A 23,227-nucleotide genomic window follows, 5' to 3' on the forward strand; every position below is an offset into this window, starting at 1 on the left:
GGCCAAATACAGATAATTCTAGCGGTCCTTGACATGAAAAAGGTTGAGCACGTACTGACATATAGAAACATAGGTTTTTAAGAAAACTTTCAGGATTTAGAAGGATTTTATATCGGCCTCAGGTTTAAATGGGTTAAAGTATTGAAAATAACATATCTACACTTTTTTTGGTTTAACACTGTTGCACGATTAAGCATAGGTATAGATTTAAAAGTTCAACTTATGGAGATATGAGGATTCTGCCCGACAGCAACAATGTACTGCTGGTTATTATTGTACATGGTTTATGCTAATATGCTGGTAGATTCATATTATATGTTAATATGCTAGATTAACCTTCTCCTCGGGTCTTAGATCATCCCACCGTAGCACGGGTCAAAAGGGTTTTTACTGATAAAAGCAGTGAAAAGAAGACTAAGATTATGATGAAGAACAGATCAACTATAGTATGATTGCAGGTCGCACAAGACCCCCGAAAAAAGAGACCTAGTGAAATGAGCAGAGCTGTAGCTCTATAGCACTGGGTCCCAAACGTTTTAGCTCAAGACCCCCAAAGAGAAATTAGATTGTTTGTAGATCAGCAAATTTTCACTACTTTTGTTTTCTAATTTATGGATTTTATTTTTATTTTAATTATAATTTTTATCCCACGATTTTGCAACCCAGTTTTTTCGACCCAGTGCCAATTATCTAATGTAATTCTGGGCGCTACACTTCTTCTGCATTTTTTATGGAATTTCTCAGATTTAAAAAAAAAAGAAAATCTTGGAATTATTTTGAGAAATCATGAAAAAAATGTATATTTTGGAATTGTTTTTTTCTAATATGTTTTGAAATAATAGTAATTAAAATAACCAAAGGAAATTAAACAGATATTTACTTAAAAAATGTGTCCGCGACCCACAAATGAGTCCCGATCCAGTGTTTTTGGGAACCAGTGCTCTCTAGCATATCGGCTATTTTCGTCAGAGAGGAGAGGAGAGGAGAGGAGAGGAGCTGTATGACCGCAGGCAGAAATGTGCCATAATTAAAAATAGTGCATTAAATATAGATTACCACCAAGGTTACACCAATGGCACCACTTAAGATCAGACCATGATGATGCACCGACACCTATAACCCACGGGGAAGACCGTTGACTGGCCTAAGTAGCCTCTCATAATTATTATATCACAACATAATGTTATATTAAATTGTTGACCTTGATACTGTAAATGGCGTTATATATATTAACAAGGACGGTCTAAAAACCGGGAGAAATATTGTTGCTTGCTTACCTCGCTATGATTACGATAAAGTCGCTGGATAATCCCTCGCGTTCATATTTTAAAACGAGCGGCATGTTGAAGTCAGAAATGAAGATCTTAGTATATCCATCTGGTCAAAACCACAGAGAGCTCCCTATAGATTAGGAGATACCAGCCTTTCTTTCTGAGCCGTAAACAGGGAAGTGAACAGCAGCGTGCATGCGCCAACAGCAAGGAGTATGGTGCAGAAGGAGAGGCCAACCAAAAGAAATCTGAATATTTTTCGATCATTTGATATCAATGAAAATGATGCGCAATCCATCGGTTGGATTAGCTAGGACGGCTCCACACGTCCTACGGTCTAAATGGGTTAAAGGTAAAGATACCAAGGATTAGACAGTGACGTCACTGTTATGCTTATGCAACACGGAAGTAACACAGACTCGAAGCAGTCAGTGACGCATGCGCGTCCCTGACGAATCCTTGGTATTTTCCGTCAAGCGGACAGAGTCAACTTTGGTGGTGGTCCCCATGACAGCTAAAAGATGGTAACCACATGGAGCATAATAGATCCTTAACTCTTGAGAGTGTAAAATTAAACCAAATGGATCCATTTGGGTTTATGCTACTCTCAAGAGTTAGATTACATCATTACAGCAGCATGGAATTGTGAACAGAATCTTATCCAACGATAACAAAATATTCAATACGTTTGGGTCTGAGAGGCTCAATCTCATCAATCTCATCATGTGTGTGTGTGTGTGTGTGTGTGTGTGTGTGTGTGTGTGTGTGTGTGTGTGTGTGTGTGCGTGTGCGTGTGTGTGTGTGTGTGTGTTACAGCCCCCACCGAGTCCCCACTGAGACCGAGTCTGGGTGAGTTTGGATTTCACTGACATTATCTTCCTGAGGACATGTTCATGTCCTCACTGTGCATGCATGTCATCGCTGTGGTGATCAATGTCTTTCTCTCTCTCTCTCTCTCTCTCTCTCTTGCAGCGGAGGTTCACGGTAAACATGCCGTTCTACGAGACGACTTTGACTCTGACCTGCAGGCCGAGCTGGACCCCAATATCTGGTAGAATCCCCCACCCCCACCCACACACCCCCCCCCCCACACACACACACACACACACACACACACACACACTATCATCGGGGCATCGCCATTTACACAAAGTCGCCACTGCTTGCGAATATGACAAACGTGACAAACGTGTCACAGAAAGGGGCGTTCGGTAATAGTCCATATCTTGGCATTAGTCCTTTACATTGCTGTACAGTTAAGTATGTGTATATTTATGCCCCATAACGCCACCATCCCAGTACCGTCCCAGATGTCATGCCTGTAGGGACAGGTGTAGTATATTAAAATACCATACAGGAGAGAAAATGTGCACGGCAGACAGACGAGATGAATTAAGTTCCATGATGTTGTTTTATTCAGAGTACACAGCACAACAGAGCATACAGCATATAGGCTCACCTCTGACGGCCTTTTGCCGTCGGGGAGAATGGACCCAGTTACACTCAAAGTATAGGTATTAAATACAGTTTCACGAACTGAGGTGAGAATGTAGGCGTGTGCACTGTTCCTCTGAAGACCCATTGATCAACCATATGCTTGCAGCTACCAACACCAATTATATTGTTACACAAATTGCAGCAGGAACAGACAGCAAACCGTAAGCAAACCGTCGACACCCTGACTTTGAATAACAAAGACAGGCCTCGGAGACGAACTGCCTTGCATATTAGGCCAGCCAGACCTACTGAATAGCCTACAACCGTTTACTTTTGTGAACTGTACATTTGTTCACGAACATGAGATATAGTATTAGAATCATTGGTTCCCAGAAACGACACAGGCATGCCATCGGACCTCTTCACACATCTCGTCACCTTTCCTCATCTTTCCCTGTAAAAGTCGTGCCCGATTTGATTTGCCAGCTTCATGAAATGAAAGCCAATTTGCACGCCGGCAACATTTCACACCATGGTAAATCCCCCCTCAAATTCTCTGTGACAAGGCTTGGACTATACTAATACCCATTGAAGGTCCACTGAAGTGCCAATGCATAACTCTTTATCAGCAATATCTAGTAGGACCCCCCCGCCGCCCCCCATACCTCCACCACCACCACCACCGCAAACCCCGTCCCATTCATTAGGGCAGATTTACACTATGTGGTTCCCGGGTGTGCACTCGGGACCACTTGGCAGATGTTGTGGTTATAGTGTGAATGCTGAGTATATACCGTTCCCCCAGAGCGGATCACCCAACCGTTCCCGCGGCCACATGGAGGTGTATATAGTCTCGGGGCCGATTGAAGTGTACTCGGATACGGATCACTGCAATGTGAAAGCATTGAATGAAGTGTACTCGGATACGGATCACTGCAATGTGAAAGCATTGAATGAAGTGTACTCGGATACGGACCACTGCAATGTGAAAGCATTGAATGAAGTGTACTCGGATACGGATCACTGCAATGTGAAAGCATTGAATGAAGTGTACTCGGGTGTGAAAGAATCAAGGCGAATGTGAATCATGGCCAGCGGAGACCAGGCAAACGTATTCAGGAACAGTTTGAATCAAACAGACTCTCCTCTCCTCTCCTCTCCTCTCCTCTCCTCTCCTCTCCTCTCCTCTCCTCTCCTCTCCTCTCCTCTCCTCTCCTCTCCTCTCCTCTCCTCTCCTCTCCTCTCCTCTCCTCTCCTCTCCTCTCCTCTCCTCTCCTCAGGATGCAGTGCAGTAACTGTGCACTAGGGGAGCAGTGTGGGGTGTTGATGCACGGCAGAGCGCTCACTTTCTGCGAGCCATTTGGAGAAAGACAGCTGGTGAGTTTGACCAAACACACGCACGCACGCACGCACACACACACACACACACACACACACACACACACACACACACACACACACACACACACACACACACACACACACACACACACACACACACACACACACTGCAGGCCGTGGTCATTGTAGGGGTATGAACAGCTTTGGAGGATTGACTCCACATCTAGTGTAGTATTATTTACCTTTGACCGTTGACCTCTTATACATCGAATCAATTCATCCTGGAATCCATGTGGACACGTGTGAATTCCCTGAATTCCCTTCAAATCACTGTCTGGGACATAAGTGGCCACATTTGACTGAGGGACTGCCATTGGATTTTTCTTTTTAATTTTCGTTTTTCTCATGTCATATGAAAGCAATCATAGCTTCAAATTGACACCAGTTTTGGAGATATGGCTTATTAGAGTAATGTCTTGCAGAAAACAGCGAGTTGAAAGGGGTTGAAAGGTTCACTTATGTGGTCTCTAACATTACACGTTTAAGCATTTATTTCATATTCACATGTCGATTTCAGCTCTGACACTTATTTCAGACATGCTCTATATATAGTACGTGAAGAGGATGCCTATGTGCTATTAACTGATTTCGGATTAAAAAAGAAAGAAATAAAAGGTTTTTCTCCGCTGGTGAAAAGCTGGAGGTTTGGCGCGATGGCAGGCTCTCAGTCAAATCTGGTCACACTATTAAGTATGGACGCACGTGCGGACGTGCTGTCACACGGATGGAGATGATAGGCTATATCTTTGACAAGTCATCGCTCTGAACAGACGACACAAACACAGGGCTACGTATTGTGCACAAAGTATATGCACGCAATGTCATCAAAATGTCGTGATGTCATACGTTGTTTCTTTCAGACCACGGTTTCTCTCAACACCAGCTCTGCCTCCGTCCTGCAGTTTGCTCTGGGTGAGTCTATTAACCCATTCTGACCTGAGATCAGATTCATACGAGGTTTCCACTGGACACACACACTGGTCTGATTATAACCCATTCTGACCCGAGATTAGATTCTATAAAAATGTCAGTCGTTCTTCGATTTTTCAAAAAAATAGCAGACCTACAAGCTCGTATCGCGCCACTCGGTGGCGCGATATGAGCTTGTAGATCTGCTATTTTTCAATAGCTAAAGCACGACATGACGCTAACACCAAAATGGGTTCCCGTTCAGAATGTCTTCATATTGTTCTGGGTTGGTCTATTGATGTCTTGACGCCCCAGATCACATAGCGTTCAGTGTCGTATCTGTGAGGTCTGTGAGTGACTGTCTGAACACATGAAAGCGCTGAGATCTGGTTCACTTAAATACTGACTGAAAAAGGAAGCACGCACATCTCCAGGGAATTCCACAGGTGCCGGTCAAAAATATACGTACAATGAAAAGGAAGGGATGTCCGCGCGGGTGCAGTATACCTATAGTTCAGACCAGTGTTGTTTTCGTCGACTGAAACTAAGACGAAAAATGTTCGTCGACTACCTTTTTCCACTGACGAAAACGAAATGGAAACTAAATGAAAACTAAACTATGATGACTAAAACCAAGACTAAATATACTGACAATTTCGTCGACAAATAAAAACTAGACTAAAATGCTAGGAAGGGACTTGTGGACTAGAGATCCACTATAAGTCATCTTACACGTTGTTGCATGCTGAAAATAGCCGATCTACAAGCTCACAACGAGAGCTTGTAGATCGGCTATTTTCAGCAAGTGTAAAATCAGCCATTACGACGGCATCAAGGCCCGCCAAAATACATTTTAGTCGACAAAATCAACTGTAGATTTAGTCGACTAAAAACTAGACTAACACCAAGACATTCCAGGTGACTAAAATGTGACTAAAACTAACTGAAAACTTTTCAAGAGACTACGACTAAAAACTAAAATCAAAATGTGCTGCCAAAAACAACACTAGTTCAGACTAGTCATTGGTCCGACAAACGACAACCCACCACAAACCCTAACCTAACCATGACCGCAACTTGCAAGCACGGGAGCAGTGCATGTCCGACATGCGGACGCATGTCGCTCCGTCGGAATGACATGCGGTCCCCGTCCGCACACTGCTTCTCTGCTCCCGGGAAATTTCTATTTGGTACAACGCTTTGACCCTTTGCGGGTCTTTGTCAGGTAAACCTGACGTCAGGTATATACCAAGACATACATTAACCACAATGTGTCGCGTTGCGACGCATTGTGAGCTCGTAAGATCAGCTATTTTCAATAGATGTTTTTACACAATTTGAATTTGTGAAATGTGACATTCTGCAATATGAGTACTTTCACTTTTAGTACTTTTAAGTACATTTTGATGCAGATACTTTTGTAGTTACTCAAGTACATTTTCAATTATGTACTTTTACTCGTAACGAAGTACTTCTAAATTGCAGTATTGGTACTTTTACTTAAGTAAAACCATTGAGTGCTTTTTCCACCACTGTCTATGTCTATGGGATTCTTAATGTTTGCTTAGAGCACGTATTATGTCGTTTGCCAGCCAAGTCTATGGACTTTGAGGATATTACAATGATGCTTTAGAGCACTTATGGCATACATCGTTTGCTAGCCAAGTCTATGGACTTTAATGTTTGTTTATAGGGCACTAAACAACGATATACGTGGCCGATATAAATAAGAGTGTGAGCCCCTCACTTCACACAAGTGTGATTGTTTTCCTTCTTCTCTCATCTCCAACTCGTTTATTGCTTTAACATTTGTGAATCCTGCCGGATCTTCTTCAGGAATTAAAACATTCCTGAGCAGGACCCAAACGTTGAAGCAATAAACAAGTGGAGCTGAGACACAAAAAAAAAATCCTTTCCTGTGTGCGTGCGTGTGTGTGTGTGTGTGTGTGTGTGTGTGTGTGTGTGTGTGTGTGTGTGTGGGTGTGTGTGTGTGTGTGTGTGTGTGTGTGGGTGTGTGTGGGTGTGTGTGTGTGTGTGTGTGTGTGTGTGTGTGTGTGTGTGTGTGTGTGTGTGTGTGTGTGTGCGTGCGTGCAGGTTCTGGGTCGTGTAGGTTCAGTTACTCAGACCCCATCATCACGGTGTCCTACAGTCTGACCAACAACAACAACAACAACACCACCACTGATGACTGGACCACACTGGAGAAGATCAGGTAAACGCACGCAAGCACGCACGCACGCACGCACGCACGCACGCACGCACGCACGCACGCACGCACGCTGCACAACAGATCTTTTCAGTCAAAGGCACCTTTATGGAGCAAATGGAGCAAATATGATATTCTTGCCATGGATAAAAACGCCACGAAAAAATGCTACAGTATGTTGTCAGTAAGGTTGTTTTTAAGTGTTAACATCTCTCTCTCTCTCTCTCTCTCTCTCTATCATCACAAGTCCATTCAGTAACTCTCTTTTCGTGAAATCACATATGCCCCAAACCTGACTATAGGCTGGTGTCCTATATATAGTCATAATAATAAATGATTACCGTTTTAATCAATGTTGTGATGATCACAGACATTAGATCTGTAATGATGTTATTAATTGTCTTCAATAAGGCGTCACTTCTTACTTGCATCCTGTACGTGAACAATGTCCTTTTACGACTTTAGTCAAAGTACTCATTCAAATAATTACTCAAGTAAAAGCACAAAAGTCTCTGAAAAGTACCGAACTACAACATGCCGTCACGAGCCGCGGTGAAGAGCAAACCACCGCCACCGCTCCGGCCCTTCTCTCTGTTTTTTACTCACCACCGCTCAGCGTTATTTCAGCTCCGGTGGTCAGCTCACCACCGGAGCGGTGGTCACCTCACCACTGAAAATCCAGACTATGAATAGGCCTTTACTTGGATTTCAGGAGGTGTAGTTCCAGACTCTATATAGCATTCGGAGATCGTGGAATAGGTGTCTGGCGATATGCGAGACTGTATAGTGACACAGCGCGCTACAGCATGTCCTGTGTTTGTGTGTGAGAGAGAGAGAGAGAGAGAGAGAGAGTACTTGTACCCAAAGTACTTCATACTTCGTTACTCTTCTCCATTTCTGGATAATGACAAGCCTTTTGCTACAAAACATGCACAACTAAACGTATTTCCATCGTGCTCGTTGTTTCCCAGAGCTCCCACCAACAGCAGCACGGTGGTCCACCTGCTGCCCCTCGCCCTGGGCTCCCGGGCAGAGGGGGTGCGCCTGCGCTGGTCCCAGGAGGCCCCCGAGGGCCCCGAGGGCTACGAGTCCTGCTGGGGCCTGGACAACATCCTGCTGGTCAACGCTGCCCACCGGCCCACCCTGCTGGAGGACAACCTGGACCCCCCGGACACCTCCAACTGGCTCTTCTTCCCCGGAGCCACCGTCAAGGTGGGAGGATGGATACCATGTGTTGGCTATAAAACTAAGACGAGAAATGTTCGCCAACTATACCTTTTTTCACGGAGGAAGACTAAATGGAAACTAAGCTATGACTAAAACTATGACTAAATGTTATTGACAATTTCGTCAACAAATGTTATGAAGGGACTAGTGGACAAGAGATCCAGTATAAGTCATCTTATACTTGGTTGCATGCTGAAAATAGCCTATCTACAAGATCACAACGCGACGAGCTTGTAGATCGGCTAATTGCAGCAAGTGTAAAATCAGCCATTATACGACGTCATCAAGGCCCGCCAAAATAAATGTTAGTCGACTAAAACCCCATGACATTTAGTCGACTAAAACTGGACTAACACTAAAACATACCAGGTGACTGAAATGTGACTGAATTGAAACTATTCAAGAGACTAAAACTAAAATCTAAATTTCCTGCCCAAAACAACACTGATTAAGTCATTGGTATAACTCACAGTAACTAAAACTAAATCAGTCAAGCATAATTATGATAAATATTGTGGAAAAATATTGTGTTATTCTGGATGGATGAATGGATGGTTGGTGCTTTTATTGACATACTTGCATAGTCATTACCATATCTGTCAAAAAGCATGAAACAGTAAAACACAGAAAGGGCTAAATCAACATGTTGTTGTTACCATTGGATGTTGTGACTCCAGTGGTCATTGCGTCGGAACATTACACATTTTAGCCAACCACATTTTGGTTTATATTAGTTTGTTTACAGTCAGGCCACATTTTAGCATCCTGGTCAGTTGCCTTTTTTACCATTATCACCCTGCTGTGACCACTTCTGTGAGTCATAAATAGAGTTACATACTGTAGGTCAGTGGTTCCCAAACCCACAATGACACCAATTAGCCCGCAGACCCCATTTGAAAATATATGCCAGAGAGAGACCCCCCATAAGAGAAGATCTTTACGGCTCTAGCAGTGATTTTCATCCCGCTTAATTTCAAGGACCCCCAGTCCCCCAGTTGACGTGTCACACCTGCAGTGATGGGAGGGGCACCAAAATGTGGTGTTTTGATTGGTTAATGGGGGCACCCCCTTAGTATGAAAGTACAAACTTTTGTGTACGTTCACATGACCTGATGAAGATCAAATAGATGGAAACGTATTTCAATAAAGAACGTCTTTCTTATACCTGTGGTGTGCAGGCTCCATCCAATACCTAAGGACCCCCAGTTTGACATGCATTAGTCTATACGGACCCCCATTTAATGGCATTTCTATCTCTAGGACCCCAATTTATAGTAAAAGCAATGTTAGTTTAACTCTGAGAGTGTACAAATGGAACCAAATGGACCCCTCAGAGTTACAGGCCCATAGGGGTTAATTTGGTTCCAAACTATCCATTTAGCTGGGGACCCCCCAGAACTCCCTCAAGGACCCCTGGGGGTCCCCGGACCACACTTTGGGAACCACTGCTGCAGGTAACACATATTTGTGAAACAGTACAATAGATAACAGCAGGTTCAGAACCGTCTGATCATATCACACTGCATGACACCTTATTCCTCTTCTCTCATTGGCCAGCATGCCTGTCAATCAGAAGGCAACGCCCTGTATTTCCACGGTGGGGAGGGCATTGGCCACGCCTCCACCAGAGACATCGACCTGCACCGAGAGGAGGGGCGGAGCTACTGGGAGGAAGACTTTGAGGGCCCGCCCACAAAGTAAGTCCATATTCACTGATTCAGACAACTACGTCATTAACGTAAGTCCATGTTCACTGATTCAGACAACTACGTCATTAACGTAAGTCCATGTTCACTGATTCAGACAACTACATCATTAACGTAAGTCCATGTTCACTGATTCAGACAACTACGTCATTAACGTAAGTCTATGTTCACTGATTCAGACAACTACGTCATTAACGTAAGTCCATGTTCACTGATTCAGACAACTACTTAATAAAGTAAGTCCATGTTCACTGATTCAGACAACTACTTAATAAAGTAAGTCCATGTTCACTGATTCAGACAACTACTTAATAAAGTAAGTCCATGTTCACGATGCAGACAACTACATCATTACGTCTTTTCCTAAATGTATCACTATTTTCTCTGTCAAGCGAAACTAGCAAGAATTGGAGTCGTGTGACTCACAATGGTTCACATAGTCGCCCTTTTACCGCCATTTTACACCATTGTGTGGGCTGAGCAGGAAACTGTCACTGTAACACTACATACTGTATTGATTGTGACAGGAGAGAGCGAGAGAGAGCGCGAGAGAGAGAGAGAGAGAGAGAGAGAGAGAGAGAGAGAGAGAGAGAGATAGAGAGGACATGATGGATGGAGGACAGACTATAAGTACTGCTGCCTGTCTGTGCTAATTAGGGTGCACCTTACACTGCATGCGTGCGTTCGTGCGTGCGTATGACGTGCGTGCGTGCATGCGTTGCGTGCGCTGCATATTTCCTTTTTAAACTAGTTTTGTTAGTTTCACTGTAGAACAAAGTCAGAATCACATCATGACGTCATCATGTAGATTGACGTAAAGTAACACTTGAGTGAAGAACGTGTTAAAGCGTGTTATAGGGCACAACGTTAATTTTACGTCACACTACTACAGAGACATCAATATCAGTTTAATGTTATGTAGGGGGGGCAGTCTACGGGACACTGTCAATAATGTGTCATTTTGTGTCATGTCCGTGACAGCTGGGACATCGATGGGGAGGTCTACGGGACACAGTGTCAATAATGTGTAATTTTGTGTCATGTCCGTGACAGCTGGGACATCGATGGGGAGGTCTACGGGACACAGTGTCAATAATGTGTCATTTTGTGTCATGTCCGTGACAGCTGGGACATCGAGGGGGAGGTCTACGGGACACAGTGTCAATAATGTGTCATTTTGTGTCATGTCCGTGACAGCTGGGACATCGAGGGGGAGGTCTACGGGACACAGTGTCAATAATGTGTCATTTTGTGTCATGTCCGTGACAGCTGGGACATCGAGGGGGCGGTCTACGGGACCCAGTGCGGGGAGGTGGAGTCGGGCTTGGCGCTCGTGTTCGACCAGGACGGGCGGAGGGACCTGTGCACGCCGTACCTGGATACCACCGCCTACGGAAACCTGCGCTTCCACTTCACCATGGGTATACTGTACCAACAAGCACTTTGAAACCAAAATGAATGGCACTTGGAAAATGTCCTGCATGTCAGACGTACAATTAACCCATTTTGGACTGACACCAGATTCTACAAATGTCTTCTACATCACGACAGTTTTCTGAAAAAAAACCCCTAAGAATTTCATGTCAAGGACCCCACAAATTATATGTAATTGTATCCTATATGTACAAGATTATTATTTTGATAGTATAATTGTACTGTATAAGTCACTCTGGATAAAGAGCATCTGCTAAATGCCTACATTGCAATTATTAATCGTATAGTTTAATCACTCATGCTCAGACTATTGGGTTTTGCACTTAAATTATATATTACTCTGTGTGTGTGTAGGGGGCGGTGACTGTGACCCGGGACAGTCACATGACAATGATGTCATTGTGTTTGGGAGGTCGAAGGGCAGGAAGGAACCTGTCTTACTGGACACCCTGCCGTACTCCTCCTATAGGGTAACACACACACACACACACACACGCACACACACACGCACACGCACACACGCACACACACACACCCCTTTCTTTCTCTGTCTGTCTCTGAAAACAAGTTTTGTGTTATCCTTTTAGCATAACATCTGACTATACTACGTGCACTGTTAACAAACTCTTCAATAAAGTATTCTCAAACAAAGTCCTGCTGCAGTCTCTCTCTCCCCTCCCCTCTCTCTCTGATGAGTATATATCGCTGTGTGTCTCTCGTCCATTCCCTTCCAGAGTCCTGCCGTGGTGTCTCTCTCTCTGCCCGCGGAGCTGCAGACGCCCGCCACCATGCTGTGCGTAGAGCAGCGGTCACACGGGGGCGCCGGGCGCCACGTGTGGGCTCTGGACTTCATGCAGCTGCTGCCCGTCCTGCCGGGCACCCTCACCCACCTGGCACAGTTCAGCATCAACCTGGGCTGTGGCTCCTACCAGCCTGCCAACAGGTGACTTCACTTAACCAATCAGTTCAGCGTCAACCTGGGCTGTGGCTCCTACCAGCCTGCCAACAGGTGACTTCACTTAACCAATCAGTTCAGCGTCAACCTGGGCTGTGGCTCCTACCAGCCTGCCAACAGGTGACTTCACTTAACCAATCAGTTCAGCATCAACCTGGGCTGTGGCTCCTACCAGTCGCAGTCCCGCCCCCTACACCAGGGCCCAGGAAATGATTTCATTTTTCTCATAGACTTTTCAAAAAGTATTTATTTAAAGATCTTTTAAGCGTCGTACAAAGCCAACTCGAGTTGTGACAAATCATGACAACAAACACATTTCTTTGGGCCGAACAAATACTTTGAAAGAAGAAAAAACGGCAGGTTACGACACTTTTTTGTTGTTGTTTTTCTTCTTTGTAATTATTTGTTTGGTCCAAAATATTGTGTTTGTTGTCATGAGTTGTCACAACTCGAGTTGGCTCTGTCCGCGGCGTAACCGTCTTTAAATAAATACTTTTGCGGGAAAAATGCATCGGGAATCATTTCCTGGGCCTGGCGTCGTCATGAAAGGGAGCGGGACTGCGACGCTCTATACCAGCCTGCCAACAGGTGTGACTTAACACATTCAGTTCAGCATCAACCTGGTCTGTGGCTCCATTACCAGCCTGCCAACAGGTGCCTTCACTTAACCAATTCGTTCAGCATCAACCTGGGCTGTGGCTCCATTACCAGCCTGCCAACAGGTGACTTTATGAGGCCGCTTTCAAACGGGTGAGGGAGTGACGCAGGCCCTTCTCGCCTGCACTGTTGTTTTCGTTGAGTAAAACTATGGCGAAAAATGTTCGTCGACTACCTTTTTCCACCGATGAAAACTAAATGAAAACTAAGCTATGACGACTAAAAATAAGACTAAATGTACTGACAATTTGGTCAACAAATAAAAACCAGACTAAAATGTTAGGAAGGCACTAGTCTTTACGACAGTGGCAAGATGCTGACATGTCTGTCTGTCTGTCTGTCTGTCTGTCTGTCTGTCTGTCTGTCTGTCTGTCTGTCTGTCTGTCTGTCTGTCTGTCTGTCTGTCTGTCTGCCTGTCTGTCAGTGTCAGTCTGGAGTTCTCCACCAATCACGGTCGCTCGTGGTCGCTGCTCCACACAGAGTGTCTTCCAGAGCTGTGCTCCGGACCACACCTCCCCCACAGCTCCACCTACTCCTCGGACAACTACAGCGGGTACGCACCTGTGTGTGTGTGTGTGTGTGTGTGTGTGTGGGCCTGTGTGTGTGTGTGTGTGTGTGTGTGTGTGGGCCTGTGTGTGTGTGTGTGTGTGTGCCTGCGTGTGCGTGCGTGTGCGTGTGTGTGTTCTGTAATGTAAAGTTTAATAGTATAGTTCTAAGTTTCTCCATTATCCTCTGCATAGATATAAACCCTAAATGCCTCGTTCACTGCAGTGTATCGCAGGGAAGGTGAAAGTCAAGCTGCACTGTGTTTTGGAGAAAATGTATACATTTGCTTAACTCTCTGGAATCTGGATTTTTTTTAATCCCTTTTTTTCACCGTCAGTTAAAGCTTCATATCCATATGAGTAAAATTGTAGGGCTCATCTGTATATGTTTTGGAACACTGTTGTAACAGTACTCAAACTCAAAAGTTTAGGCTACTTAAAATGCTATGTTCTATGAATGCAGGTGGACCAGGATCTCCATTCCTCTCCCCAACGCAGCGCTCACAGAACACACTCAGTTCCGTTGGACACAGACCGGGCTAGGAAGGGTTAATATGTGGGCCCTGGACAATGGTATGACACGCACGCACACACACACACCACAGGCACGCACGCACACATGCACGCACGCACGCATACATACAGTACATGTGCAGTTTTAGTTCATTACACATGTAAAGAAGTATATCATTTAGGCATTTAGCAGACGCTCTTAATCCAGAGCGACTTACATTAAGCAAGAACAAAAAAAGCATGGGAATACATCACGTATATGAAAAGCATTTTTCATGAAACATGCGTAAGCTATACGAACGTAACAGTGGAATATCTATATAATGAAACTATACATATTATAAACTATACATATATACTATACTATATGGCTTTGTTGCCACGGCATGTGTTAATAATGATGTGTGTGTGTGTGCGTGTGCGTGTGCGTGTGCGTGTGCGTGCGTGCGTGCGTGTGTGTGTGTGTGTGTGTGTGTGTGTGTGTGTGTGTGTGTGTGTGTACAGTGTACATTGGACCAGCGTGTCTGCGGTTCTGCTCAGGAAGAGGACATTGTTCACGTACAGGATGCAAGTAAGAAGTGATGCTTATTGAAGACAATTAATAACTCATTAAAGACCTAATGTCTGTGATCATCACAACATTAATTAAACTGTCATCATTCATTATTATGACTATATAGGACGCTAGCCTATAGTCAGGTTTGAAAAGATGGTATGAAAAAATGAGGGTATAATTATGTGACTTAAAAAGTCAGTTTAGTGAATGGATGTCTATTTCATTGTTCATGATAGAGAGTGATGTTGTTTTTTAGTTTTTTTATATCATTTTTATCCCACGATTTTGTAACGCATTTTTCACCCCTGTGTCAATTACCTAATGTGATCCTGGGCCTCCGCCAACCTATGATGAAAAATGTTCGTCGACTGCCTTTTTTCACTGACAAAAACTAAATGGTAAACTAAATTAAAACTAAGCTATGGTTACTAAAACTAATTATAAATATAGTTGACAATTTCGTCAACAAATAAAAGCTAGACTAAAATGTGAGGAAGGGACTAGTGGACAAGAGATCCAGTATAAGTCATTTTACACTTGGTTGCATGCTGAAAATAGCAGATCTACAAGCTTGCAACGCGTCGCGCTGTGAGCTTGTAGATCGGCTATTTTCAGCAAGTGTAAACTCAGTCCTTACGACGGCATCAAGGCCTGACAAAATACATTTTTGCCGACTAAATTAACTGCATATTTAGTCGACTAAAATCTTATGGCATTTAGTCGACTTAAACTAGACTAAGACTAAAACATCCTCCTCTCTCCTCTCTAGGTGTGATCCGGGTTTCAGCGGTCCGGCGTGCGAGCTCGCCTCCCAGACCTTCCCGGCCTTCCTGTCGGAGAGCTTCTCCTCCCCTCGGCTGTCGTCCTATCACAGCTTCTCGTCGCTGCGGGGGGCGGAGGTCAGCTTCGGCTGTGGCGTGCTGGCCAGTGGGAAGGCCCTGGTGTTCAACCGGGACAGCCGGCGGCACCTGTTGACCGCTCCGCTGGACTCCTCCCAGGCCAGGTGAGAGAGACGGTACACTGTTCACTGCTTTGACTTGACACCGGTACCCTAACACTACCAGTGTCGTTTTTGGCAGCACATTTTGATTTTACTTTTAGTCATAGTCTCTTGAATAGTTTTCACATTTACATTTTGATACACGCACGCACGCACGCACGCACGCACGAACGCACGAACGCACGCACACAAGCACGCACGCACGCATGCGAGATAGAGTTCTCCTCAGTACAACTGATATCTTCTCCTCTGATTGATGCTGAGTGCAGTCAGCTCTCTGTCATGAGATCTCTCTCTCTCTCTCTCTCTCTCTCTCTTTCTGGTCCAACTCTGGAAGATGGATTGTTACTGCAGGGAACTCTGCACAATAGAGAGAGAGAGAGAGAGAGAGAGAGAGAGAGAGATGCTGAAGATGGTGGAGGAGCTAGATATGACATCTGGGTTAGATTGATGATGTCTGTTGCAGTGCTCTGTGCCACCTGATGTGGGCATGATATTTAATGCCTGTCGGTCGGTTGGTCAGTCGTTAGCTGGGTTCTTTCAACCCAGAGTCCATCACTTTGTCGTACGGGAAATAAAGTCACAGCAGTTGAATAGCCGCTATTCTCTCTCTTTCTCTCTCTCTCTCTCTCTCTCTCTCTCTCTGTCTCTCTGTCTCTCTGGCTCTCTGTCTCTCTGTCTCTCTGGCTCTCTGTCTCTCTGTCTCTCTGTCTCTCTGTCTCTCTGGCTCTCTGTCTCTCTGTCTCTCTGGCTCTCTGTCTCTCTGTTTCTCTGTCTCTCTGGCTCTCTGTCTCTCTGTCTCTCTGGCTCTCTGTCTCTCTCTCTCTCTCTGTCTCTCTGTCTCTCTGGCTCTCTGTCTCTCTGTCTCTCTGGCTCTCTGTCTCTCTGTCTCTCTGTCTCTCTGGCTCTCTGTCTCTCTGGCTCTCTGTCTCTCTCTCTCTCTCTGTCTCTCTGTCTCTCTGTCTCTCTGGCTCTCTGGCTCTCTGTCTCTCTGGCTCTGTCTCTCTGTCTCTATGTCTCTCTGGCTCTCTGTCTCTCTGTCTCTCTGTCTCTCTGGCTCTCTGGCTCTCTGTCTTCTTGATGCAACTTTACCAAGTGGTAGGCCTATACTTTACCACTGCGACCCCGGTTAAAATCCACACCCGGCTCGGCTCAAACAAACATCACAATTGTCCAAGGTCTTGTTCACAGGAGGGAAGACGGAGGGCAGGATTTGAGGCTGCTCTCTGTCACTGCACTATAGCGCCTCCTACAGGCTGGACCAGGCTTTGTTCAACGAGGAGCTGAACTGTGAGGAAGTGTTCCTCCTGCTGAAAGTCTTGGTGGTTTTATTATACAGTACTCTCTCTCTCCCCCTCTCTCTCTCCCCCTCTCTCTCTCTCAGGTATTTGCAGTTCACTCTGAGGCTGGGCAGTCGCAGTACGCTGAGCTCCTGTCCTGCTCCAGACCAGCCAGGAGAGGGCGTCCTTCTGCACTACTCGTCCGATAACGGCATCACCTGGACGCTACTGCAGCACTACGCCTACCAGGGCTTCCATGAACCCAGGTATAAACTGTGCTATATCAATGTCCAGCTATAGCCCATTCTGACCTGAGATCAGATTCTAAAAATGTCTTCTACATCCTGACAGTTTTCTGAAAAAGACGTGTTTCTATGTCAGTCGTTCTTCGATTTTTCAAAAATAGCAGATCTACAAGCTCATAGCGCGCCACTCGGTGGCGCGCTATGAGCTTGTAGATCTGCTATTTTTCCCAAAATGGGATAGAGCACCAGACGTCTGACGTCAATATCGCTAGACACTGCGCAAAAAGCATGGAATACGGATGTGTATATTACAGGAAACTCCCGTTAAACTTTCCAACAAACTCCGGTAAACTCCCGAATTGTACCATCACACCTGTATATTACTGTATATTACTGTTTATGCCTGCACATCTAGTGCCCATAATTGCCCGTTAAGTCCTCTTTTCACGCAGTGAGAGGGCACAAATCCACGCGTTCATGTACTTTTTATTTGCATGGTAATCCCCGCATTGTAATCCCTGCATCCATTTTTAGGGCTGTATTTTGCGTGTCTTAAGTACCAGGTCTTATTCCCTAACTTGAGTAAACTAAAGACCTGGAGGCGTGATCAATGCCATTTGGCTATTCTTAGTGGCCAAAGAGCATTGATCACGCCTCCAGGTCTTTAGTTTACTCAAGTTAGGGAATAAGACCTGGTACTTAAGACACGCAAAATACAGCCCTTAGCCTCATATAAGAACGGTGTTTGAAAAGTAAACATGTCACCCCGGCCGTTTCACTCATATGGATGTGAAGAATGAATTGACTGAGAGAAAATGCTATTGTTACTGCTACTGAATTACTTACATTTTCGCTAGAAGCAGACTGTATCATATGTGAGTGACTGACTGTCGCAAACGATACAGACAGCTCGTATATTTGAGCTGACTCGACAGAGACAGCTCGTATATCTTTTTGGACCACGATGCTTATATGAAACGATTTTAAGACATGTTATTCTCCATAGAGAAATGACTTCCGTGAACCAGGGGGAAACCAGGGGATGAGCAAGTGACATCAGCACTTCGACGCTTTATTTAACACATACTTTAACCCATTTTGGGGCGGGAACATCTGTTTGGTGTTTGAAGCATTATGTTATGCTTTAGCTGTTGAAAAATAGCAGATCTGCAAGCTCATAGCGCACCACTGAGTGCCGCCCTATGAACTTGTAGGTCTGCTATTTTGGAAAAATCGTGAAATTGTGGCACAAATCTTTGAATATATATTCGTTCAGAGTGAACATTTTTAACTCAAATCTTCTGGAGGGTCCCTGAAACAACATATTTTCAGATGGAGGTCGGCGGCCAATTACAGATAATTCTGGGGGTTCTTGACACTAAATATTGAGAACCACTGATATAGGAACATAGGTATAATAATAAAAAAAAACTGTACTGTACTGTACTCTACTGTACTGTACTTCTGTCCCCACGGCACCCTATATACAATCAAGAAGTATATTACAAACGTGTGCTTATATACCTTGTGTGACCCTCGTGCAGGATCGTGTCAGTGGAGCTGCCCGGCGGAGCGCGGAAGTTCGGCGTTCAGTTCCGCTGGTGGCAGCCGTACCACAGCGGGCGGGGCCGCGACGTGTGGGCCCTGGACGAGATCAGCATGACCTCGGTCCTCTTCAACACCATCAGCCTGGACTTCAGCAACGTCCTGGACGTCACCCAGAGCCTGGGCTTCTACCTGGGACACGTCCAGCCCTACTGCCAGCACGACTGGACCCTCAGGTACAATATGACCTACCTACTGACCAGCACGACTGGACCCTCAGGTACAATATGAGCTATATCTACCTACTGCCAGCTGCACGACTGGACCCTATAAGGTACAATATGAACAACCTACTGACCAGCACGACTGGACCCTAAGGTACAATATGAACTACCTACTGACCAGCACGACTGGACCCTATAAGGTACAACATGAACTACCTACTGACCAGCACGACTGGACCCTATAAGGTACAATATGAACTACCTACTGACCAGCACGACTGGACCCTATAAGGTACAATATGAACTACCTACTGACCAGCATGACTGGACCCTCAGGTACAATATGACCTACCTATACTGACCAAATCCTGGTCACTAAACTGCCTCCCCCTGGCCAGCCAGGGTGCCTGATGGAGGGGAAAGGAACTGGTTGGAATAACGTGTTCCTTCCACGCGCTACGTCCAACCAGGGAAACTCCCCCCTGTCAGGTGTAAAGGAGCAACTTGGACACTCAGGCATGAAGGAAGCATGAGTTCAAGTCTGTTGCTCTCCCCTTGTCCCCCATATATGGGGACTAGCTTGGTGGAGGGTGTGTAGAGCCCAGGATCACATTAGATGATTGACACAGGGGTGAAAAATGGGTTACAAAATCGTGGGATAAAAAGTACCCTATAAGGTACAATATGAACTACCTACTGACCAGCACGACTGGACCCTATAAGGTACAATATGAACTACCTACTGACCAGCACGACTGGACCCTATAAGGTACAATATGAACTACATACTGACCAGCACGACTGGACCCTATAAGGTACAATATGAACTACATACTGACCAGCACGACTGGACCCTATAAGGTACAATATGAACTACCTACTGACCAGCATGACTGGACCCTATAAGGTACAATATGAACTACCTACTGACCAGCACGACTGGACCCTATAAGGTACAATATGAACTACCTACTGACCAGCACGACTGGACCCTATAAGGTACAATATGAACTACATACTGACCAGCACGACTGGACCCTATAAGGTACAATATGAACTACATACTGACCAGCACGACTGGACCCTATAAGGTACAATATGAACTACCTACTGACCAGCATGACTGGACCCTATAAGGTACAATATGAACTACCTACTGACCAGCACGACTGGACCCTATAAGGTACAATATGAACTACATACTGACCAGCACGACTGGACCCTATAAGGTACAATATGAACTACATACTGACCAGCACGACTGGACCCTATAAGGTACAATATGAACTACCTACTGACCAGCACGACTGGACCCTATAAGGTACAATATGAACTACATACTGACCAGCACGACTGGACCCTATAAGGTACAATATGAACTACATACTGACCAGCACGACTGGACCCTATAAGGTACAATATGAACTACCTACTGACCAGCATGACTGGACCCTATAAGGTACAATATGAACTACCTACTGACCAGCACGACTGGACCCTATAAGGTACAATATGAACTACATACTGACCAGCACGACTGGACCCTATAAGGTACAATATGAACTACATACTGACCAGCACGACTGGACCCTATAAGGTACAATATGAACGACCTACTGACCAGCACGACTGGACCCTATAAGGTACAGTATTTAACTCTAAAACTATAGAGGGTATGCACGTGACATCATCGTACCTGTAAGTTATGCGGAAACGTCCACTGAGTGGCAAAAAACTACTTTCTGGCCTTGACAGCCCATTCATCCAAACAGAAAAGTCTGTCTGATTGCATTAAACAATGTTAAACTCACCAACATTGCAGCTGTACGAAAAGCTCGAATTATCCTCTTTCTATCTGCAAAGTTTTTGTTTCATGAAAATCCACCATAGAAACGTTATGAGCTACTTTCTGTCAAGAAATTCGCTAGCATTTGTGACCAAATTTGACTGGGAGACTGCAATTGGATTTTTTTTTAATTTTAGTTTTTTCATTTCATATCAAAGCAGGGAATCATAGCTTCAAATTGACATATTGGTTGTTCAGTTTGACCCACCAGTTTTGGAGATATGGCTTATAGAGTGATGTCTTGCAGAAAACAGCGAGTTGAGAAAACAGGCTTGAAAGGTTCACTTCTGTGGTCTCTAACATTACAATAGCTACGTGTTTAAGCATTTTTTTCATATTTACATGTCAATTTCAGCTTTGACACTTATATCAGACATGCTCTAGTATGTGAAGAGTCTGCCTGTGCTATTAACTCATTTAAAAATAAAATAAATCTCCTCTGGTGAAAAGCTGGAATGTGCGCGACTGTGTCTCTCAGTCAAATCTGGACACATTTGATTATTTTTTATTTAAGTGTCAGTGTTTGGAAGTGCTTGTTTTCAATAACACATAACACTTTGCTGCCCTCCTGCATTATGTGACATTTAGAAACAGGTGGTACGCAGGACGGTTGAGTGATTTCCAACGAGCGCTTCCAAACTCCAACACTCCATGCTGCTCAATGTTCTGATGGGAAAATCATGCATATACTGTCTATATCTACTACTGCCAGCACTGGACCATACATGTAACTATGAACTATACGGGTGATAACAGCCCCATTCAATGGGATGATATGAGGGGGCTGAGGTGATCGCCTCACTGTTTGTTTTGGTAGATGGGGATGTTGTTGTTATAGCCCACACATATATTAAAATGTATTTGTACATTGTGTGTTCCAGTTTCTCCGGCGAGCCCAGTCCAGGCTCCAGCATCCGCTACGTGGAGACTCAGTCCATGCAGATCGGCGCCTCGTACAGCCTGCAGTTCTCATTGGTCATGGGCTGCGGCCGGGACCCCTCCCCCCACATCGACACCCAAGTCCGCCTGGAGTTCTCCACCAATCACGGCCTCACCTGGCACCTGGTCAAAGAGGTGAGGTTCACGTCATGTGACATGACGACGTGGCGTGACGTGTGAACGCCACGTCTGCTTTTGACAGACAGACAGACAGACAGACAGACAGACAGACAAGACAGCTTTATTGTCATGATTCAACAATACATAAAATGCATAATTGAAAGAAGTGGCCCAATGCACTATAGAATTGTGATACCCCTCCACGTTAACTGTTCTGTTAGTTCTGCAACACGTCGTGAGCTTGTCGATCAAACACAATAACAGCAAACAGAACAGACCCTAGCACAGAGCCCTGGGGGACTCCGGGCCAACCAGATAATGCTTTTAAATGGTTTACGGTCAGCCGTTTCTTTTAGAAGAACAGAAGCTTCACGGTTTCGTTTTTTTTTTTTTGACGTGACGAGAACTTGTATAGAAGTCACCCTGCAGCGCTCAGAACAAGGAAGCACATTATCTATTCATGCTCATGAATATTGATTTGAACCATTACAGCTGCGGTAATATAGCGTGTAAATAATGAGGGCCTTTTAAATATGAATACTTTGTTTCATACGTGAGGAATTATCTCCATTACCTTTAATCGTCCCCAACATTAAGCACAGTCTCTGTGATTCAATGCACATTTCCTCTCATCACAATTGGCTCGTTAATGATGCACGAAGCCGTTAAAATATTCACCGTTAAATATTTGCAGAGAGTTATTCATTCCCGGCCCTTTTGGAATTGAATGGGTTCTGTTGCTGGAAGAGACAGATATCATTATGCCTGCCTGCCTGCCTTGCCTTGCCTTGCCTTGCCTTGCCTTTCTGCCTGCCTGCCTGCCTGCCTGCCTGCCTGCCTGCCTGCCTGCCTGCCTGCCTGCCTGTCTGTCTGTCTGTCTGTCTGTCTGTCTGTCTGTCTGTCTGCCACCATGCATGCATGCGTGTCTGTCTTGTGTGTTGTTACAGTGTTGCATCAGTCGTTGTAATGATGTACAAATGTACTAGTTACTAGTGTCATAACATTATGTATGTTATGTACTTACATACGGTTAAAAACACGTCCATCAAAAAGGACTTCAAAGCCAAATGGACCATGCATCTTTTATTCAGACCAAAGATCAAACCCAAAGGCATATTTATAGCCCCATCGACGCGGCGCTTGCATCCATGTGAGCTTTTATAGATCTGCATGATGGAGCATCAGAAGGTTGCGGAAAAGGTTGTCTGAAT

At 44.9% G+C, this 23,227-nt stretch overlaps 1 protein-coding gene across 1 annotated transcript in view; it reads left to right on the top strand.

The window, feature by feature from the left end:
• The first annotated feature begins 2,091 nt into the window (after positions 1–2,091).
• Positions 2,092–23,227, top strand: part of reln (reelin) — a 146,760-nt gene continuing 125,624 nt past the window's right edge. The window contains exons 1-17 of the mRNA XM_083762828.1: positions 2,092–2,120; positions 2,244–2,322; positions 3,989–4,085; positions 4,970–5,021; positions 7,113–7,230; positions 8,196–8,436; positions 10,009–10,148; positions 11,427–11,578; positions 11,946–12,061; positions 12,326–12,534; positions 13,628–13,756; positions 14,212–14,321; positions 14,766–14,832; positions 15,587–15,820; positions 17,202–17,363; positions 18,887–19,123; positions 21,839–22,031. Of these exons, the coding sequence (XP_083618954.1) occupies positions 3,990–4,085; positions 4,970–5,021; positions 7,113–7,230; positions 8,196–8,436; positions 10,009–10,148; positions 11,427–11,578; positions 11,946–12,061; positions 12,326–12,534; positions 13,628–13,756; positions 14,212–14,321; positions 14,766–14,832; positions 15,587–15,820; positions 17,202–17,363; positions 18,887–19,123; positions 21,839–22,031 (2,256 nt within the window). The 5' untranslated portion in view covers positions 2,092–2,120; positions 2,244–2,322; position 3,989. The remainder of the gene's footprint in view (positions 2,121–2,243; positions 2,323–3,988; positions 4,086–4,969; positions 5,022–7,112; positions 7,231–8,195; positions 8,437–10,008; positions 10,149–11,426; positions 11,579–11,945; positions 12,062–12,325; positions 12,535–13,627; positions 13,757–14,211; positions 14,322–14,765; positions 14,833–15,586; positions 15,821–17,201; positions 17,364–18,886; positions 19,124–21,838; positions 22,032–23,227) is intronic.

The sequence above is a fragment of the Protomyctophum parallelum genome (genome assembly GCF_964188405.1).
Source record: "Protomyctophum parallelum genome assembly, chromosome: 4".
Taxonomy (NCBI): Eukaryota; Metazoa; Chordata; class Actinopteri; order Myctophiformes; family Myctophidae; genus Protomyctophum; species Protomyctophum parallelum.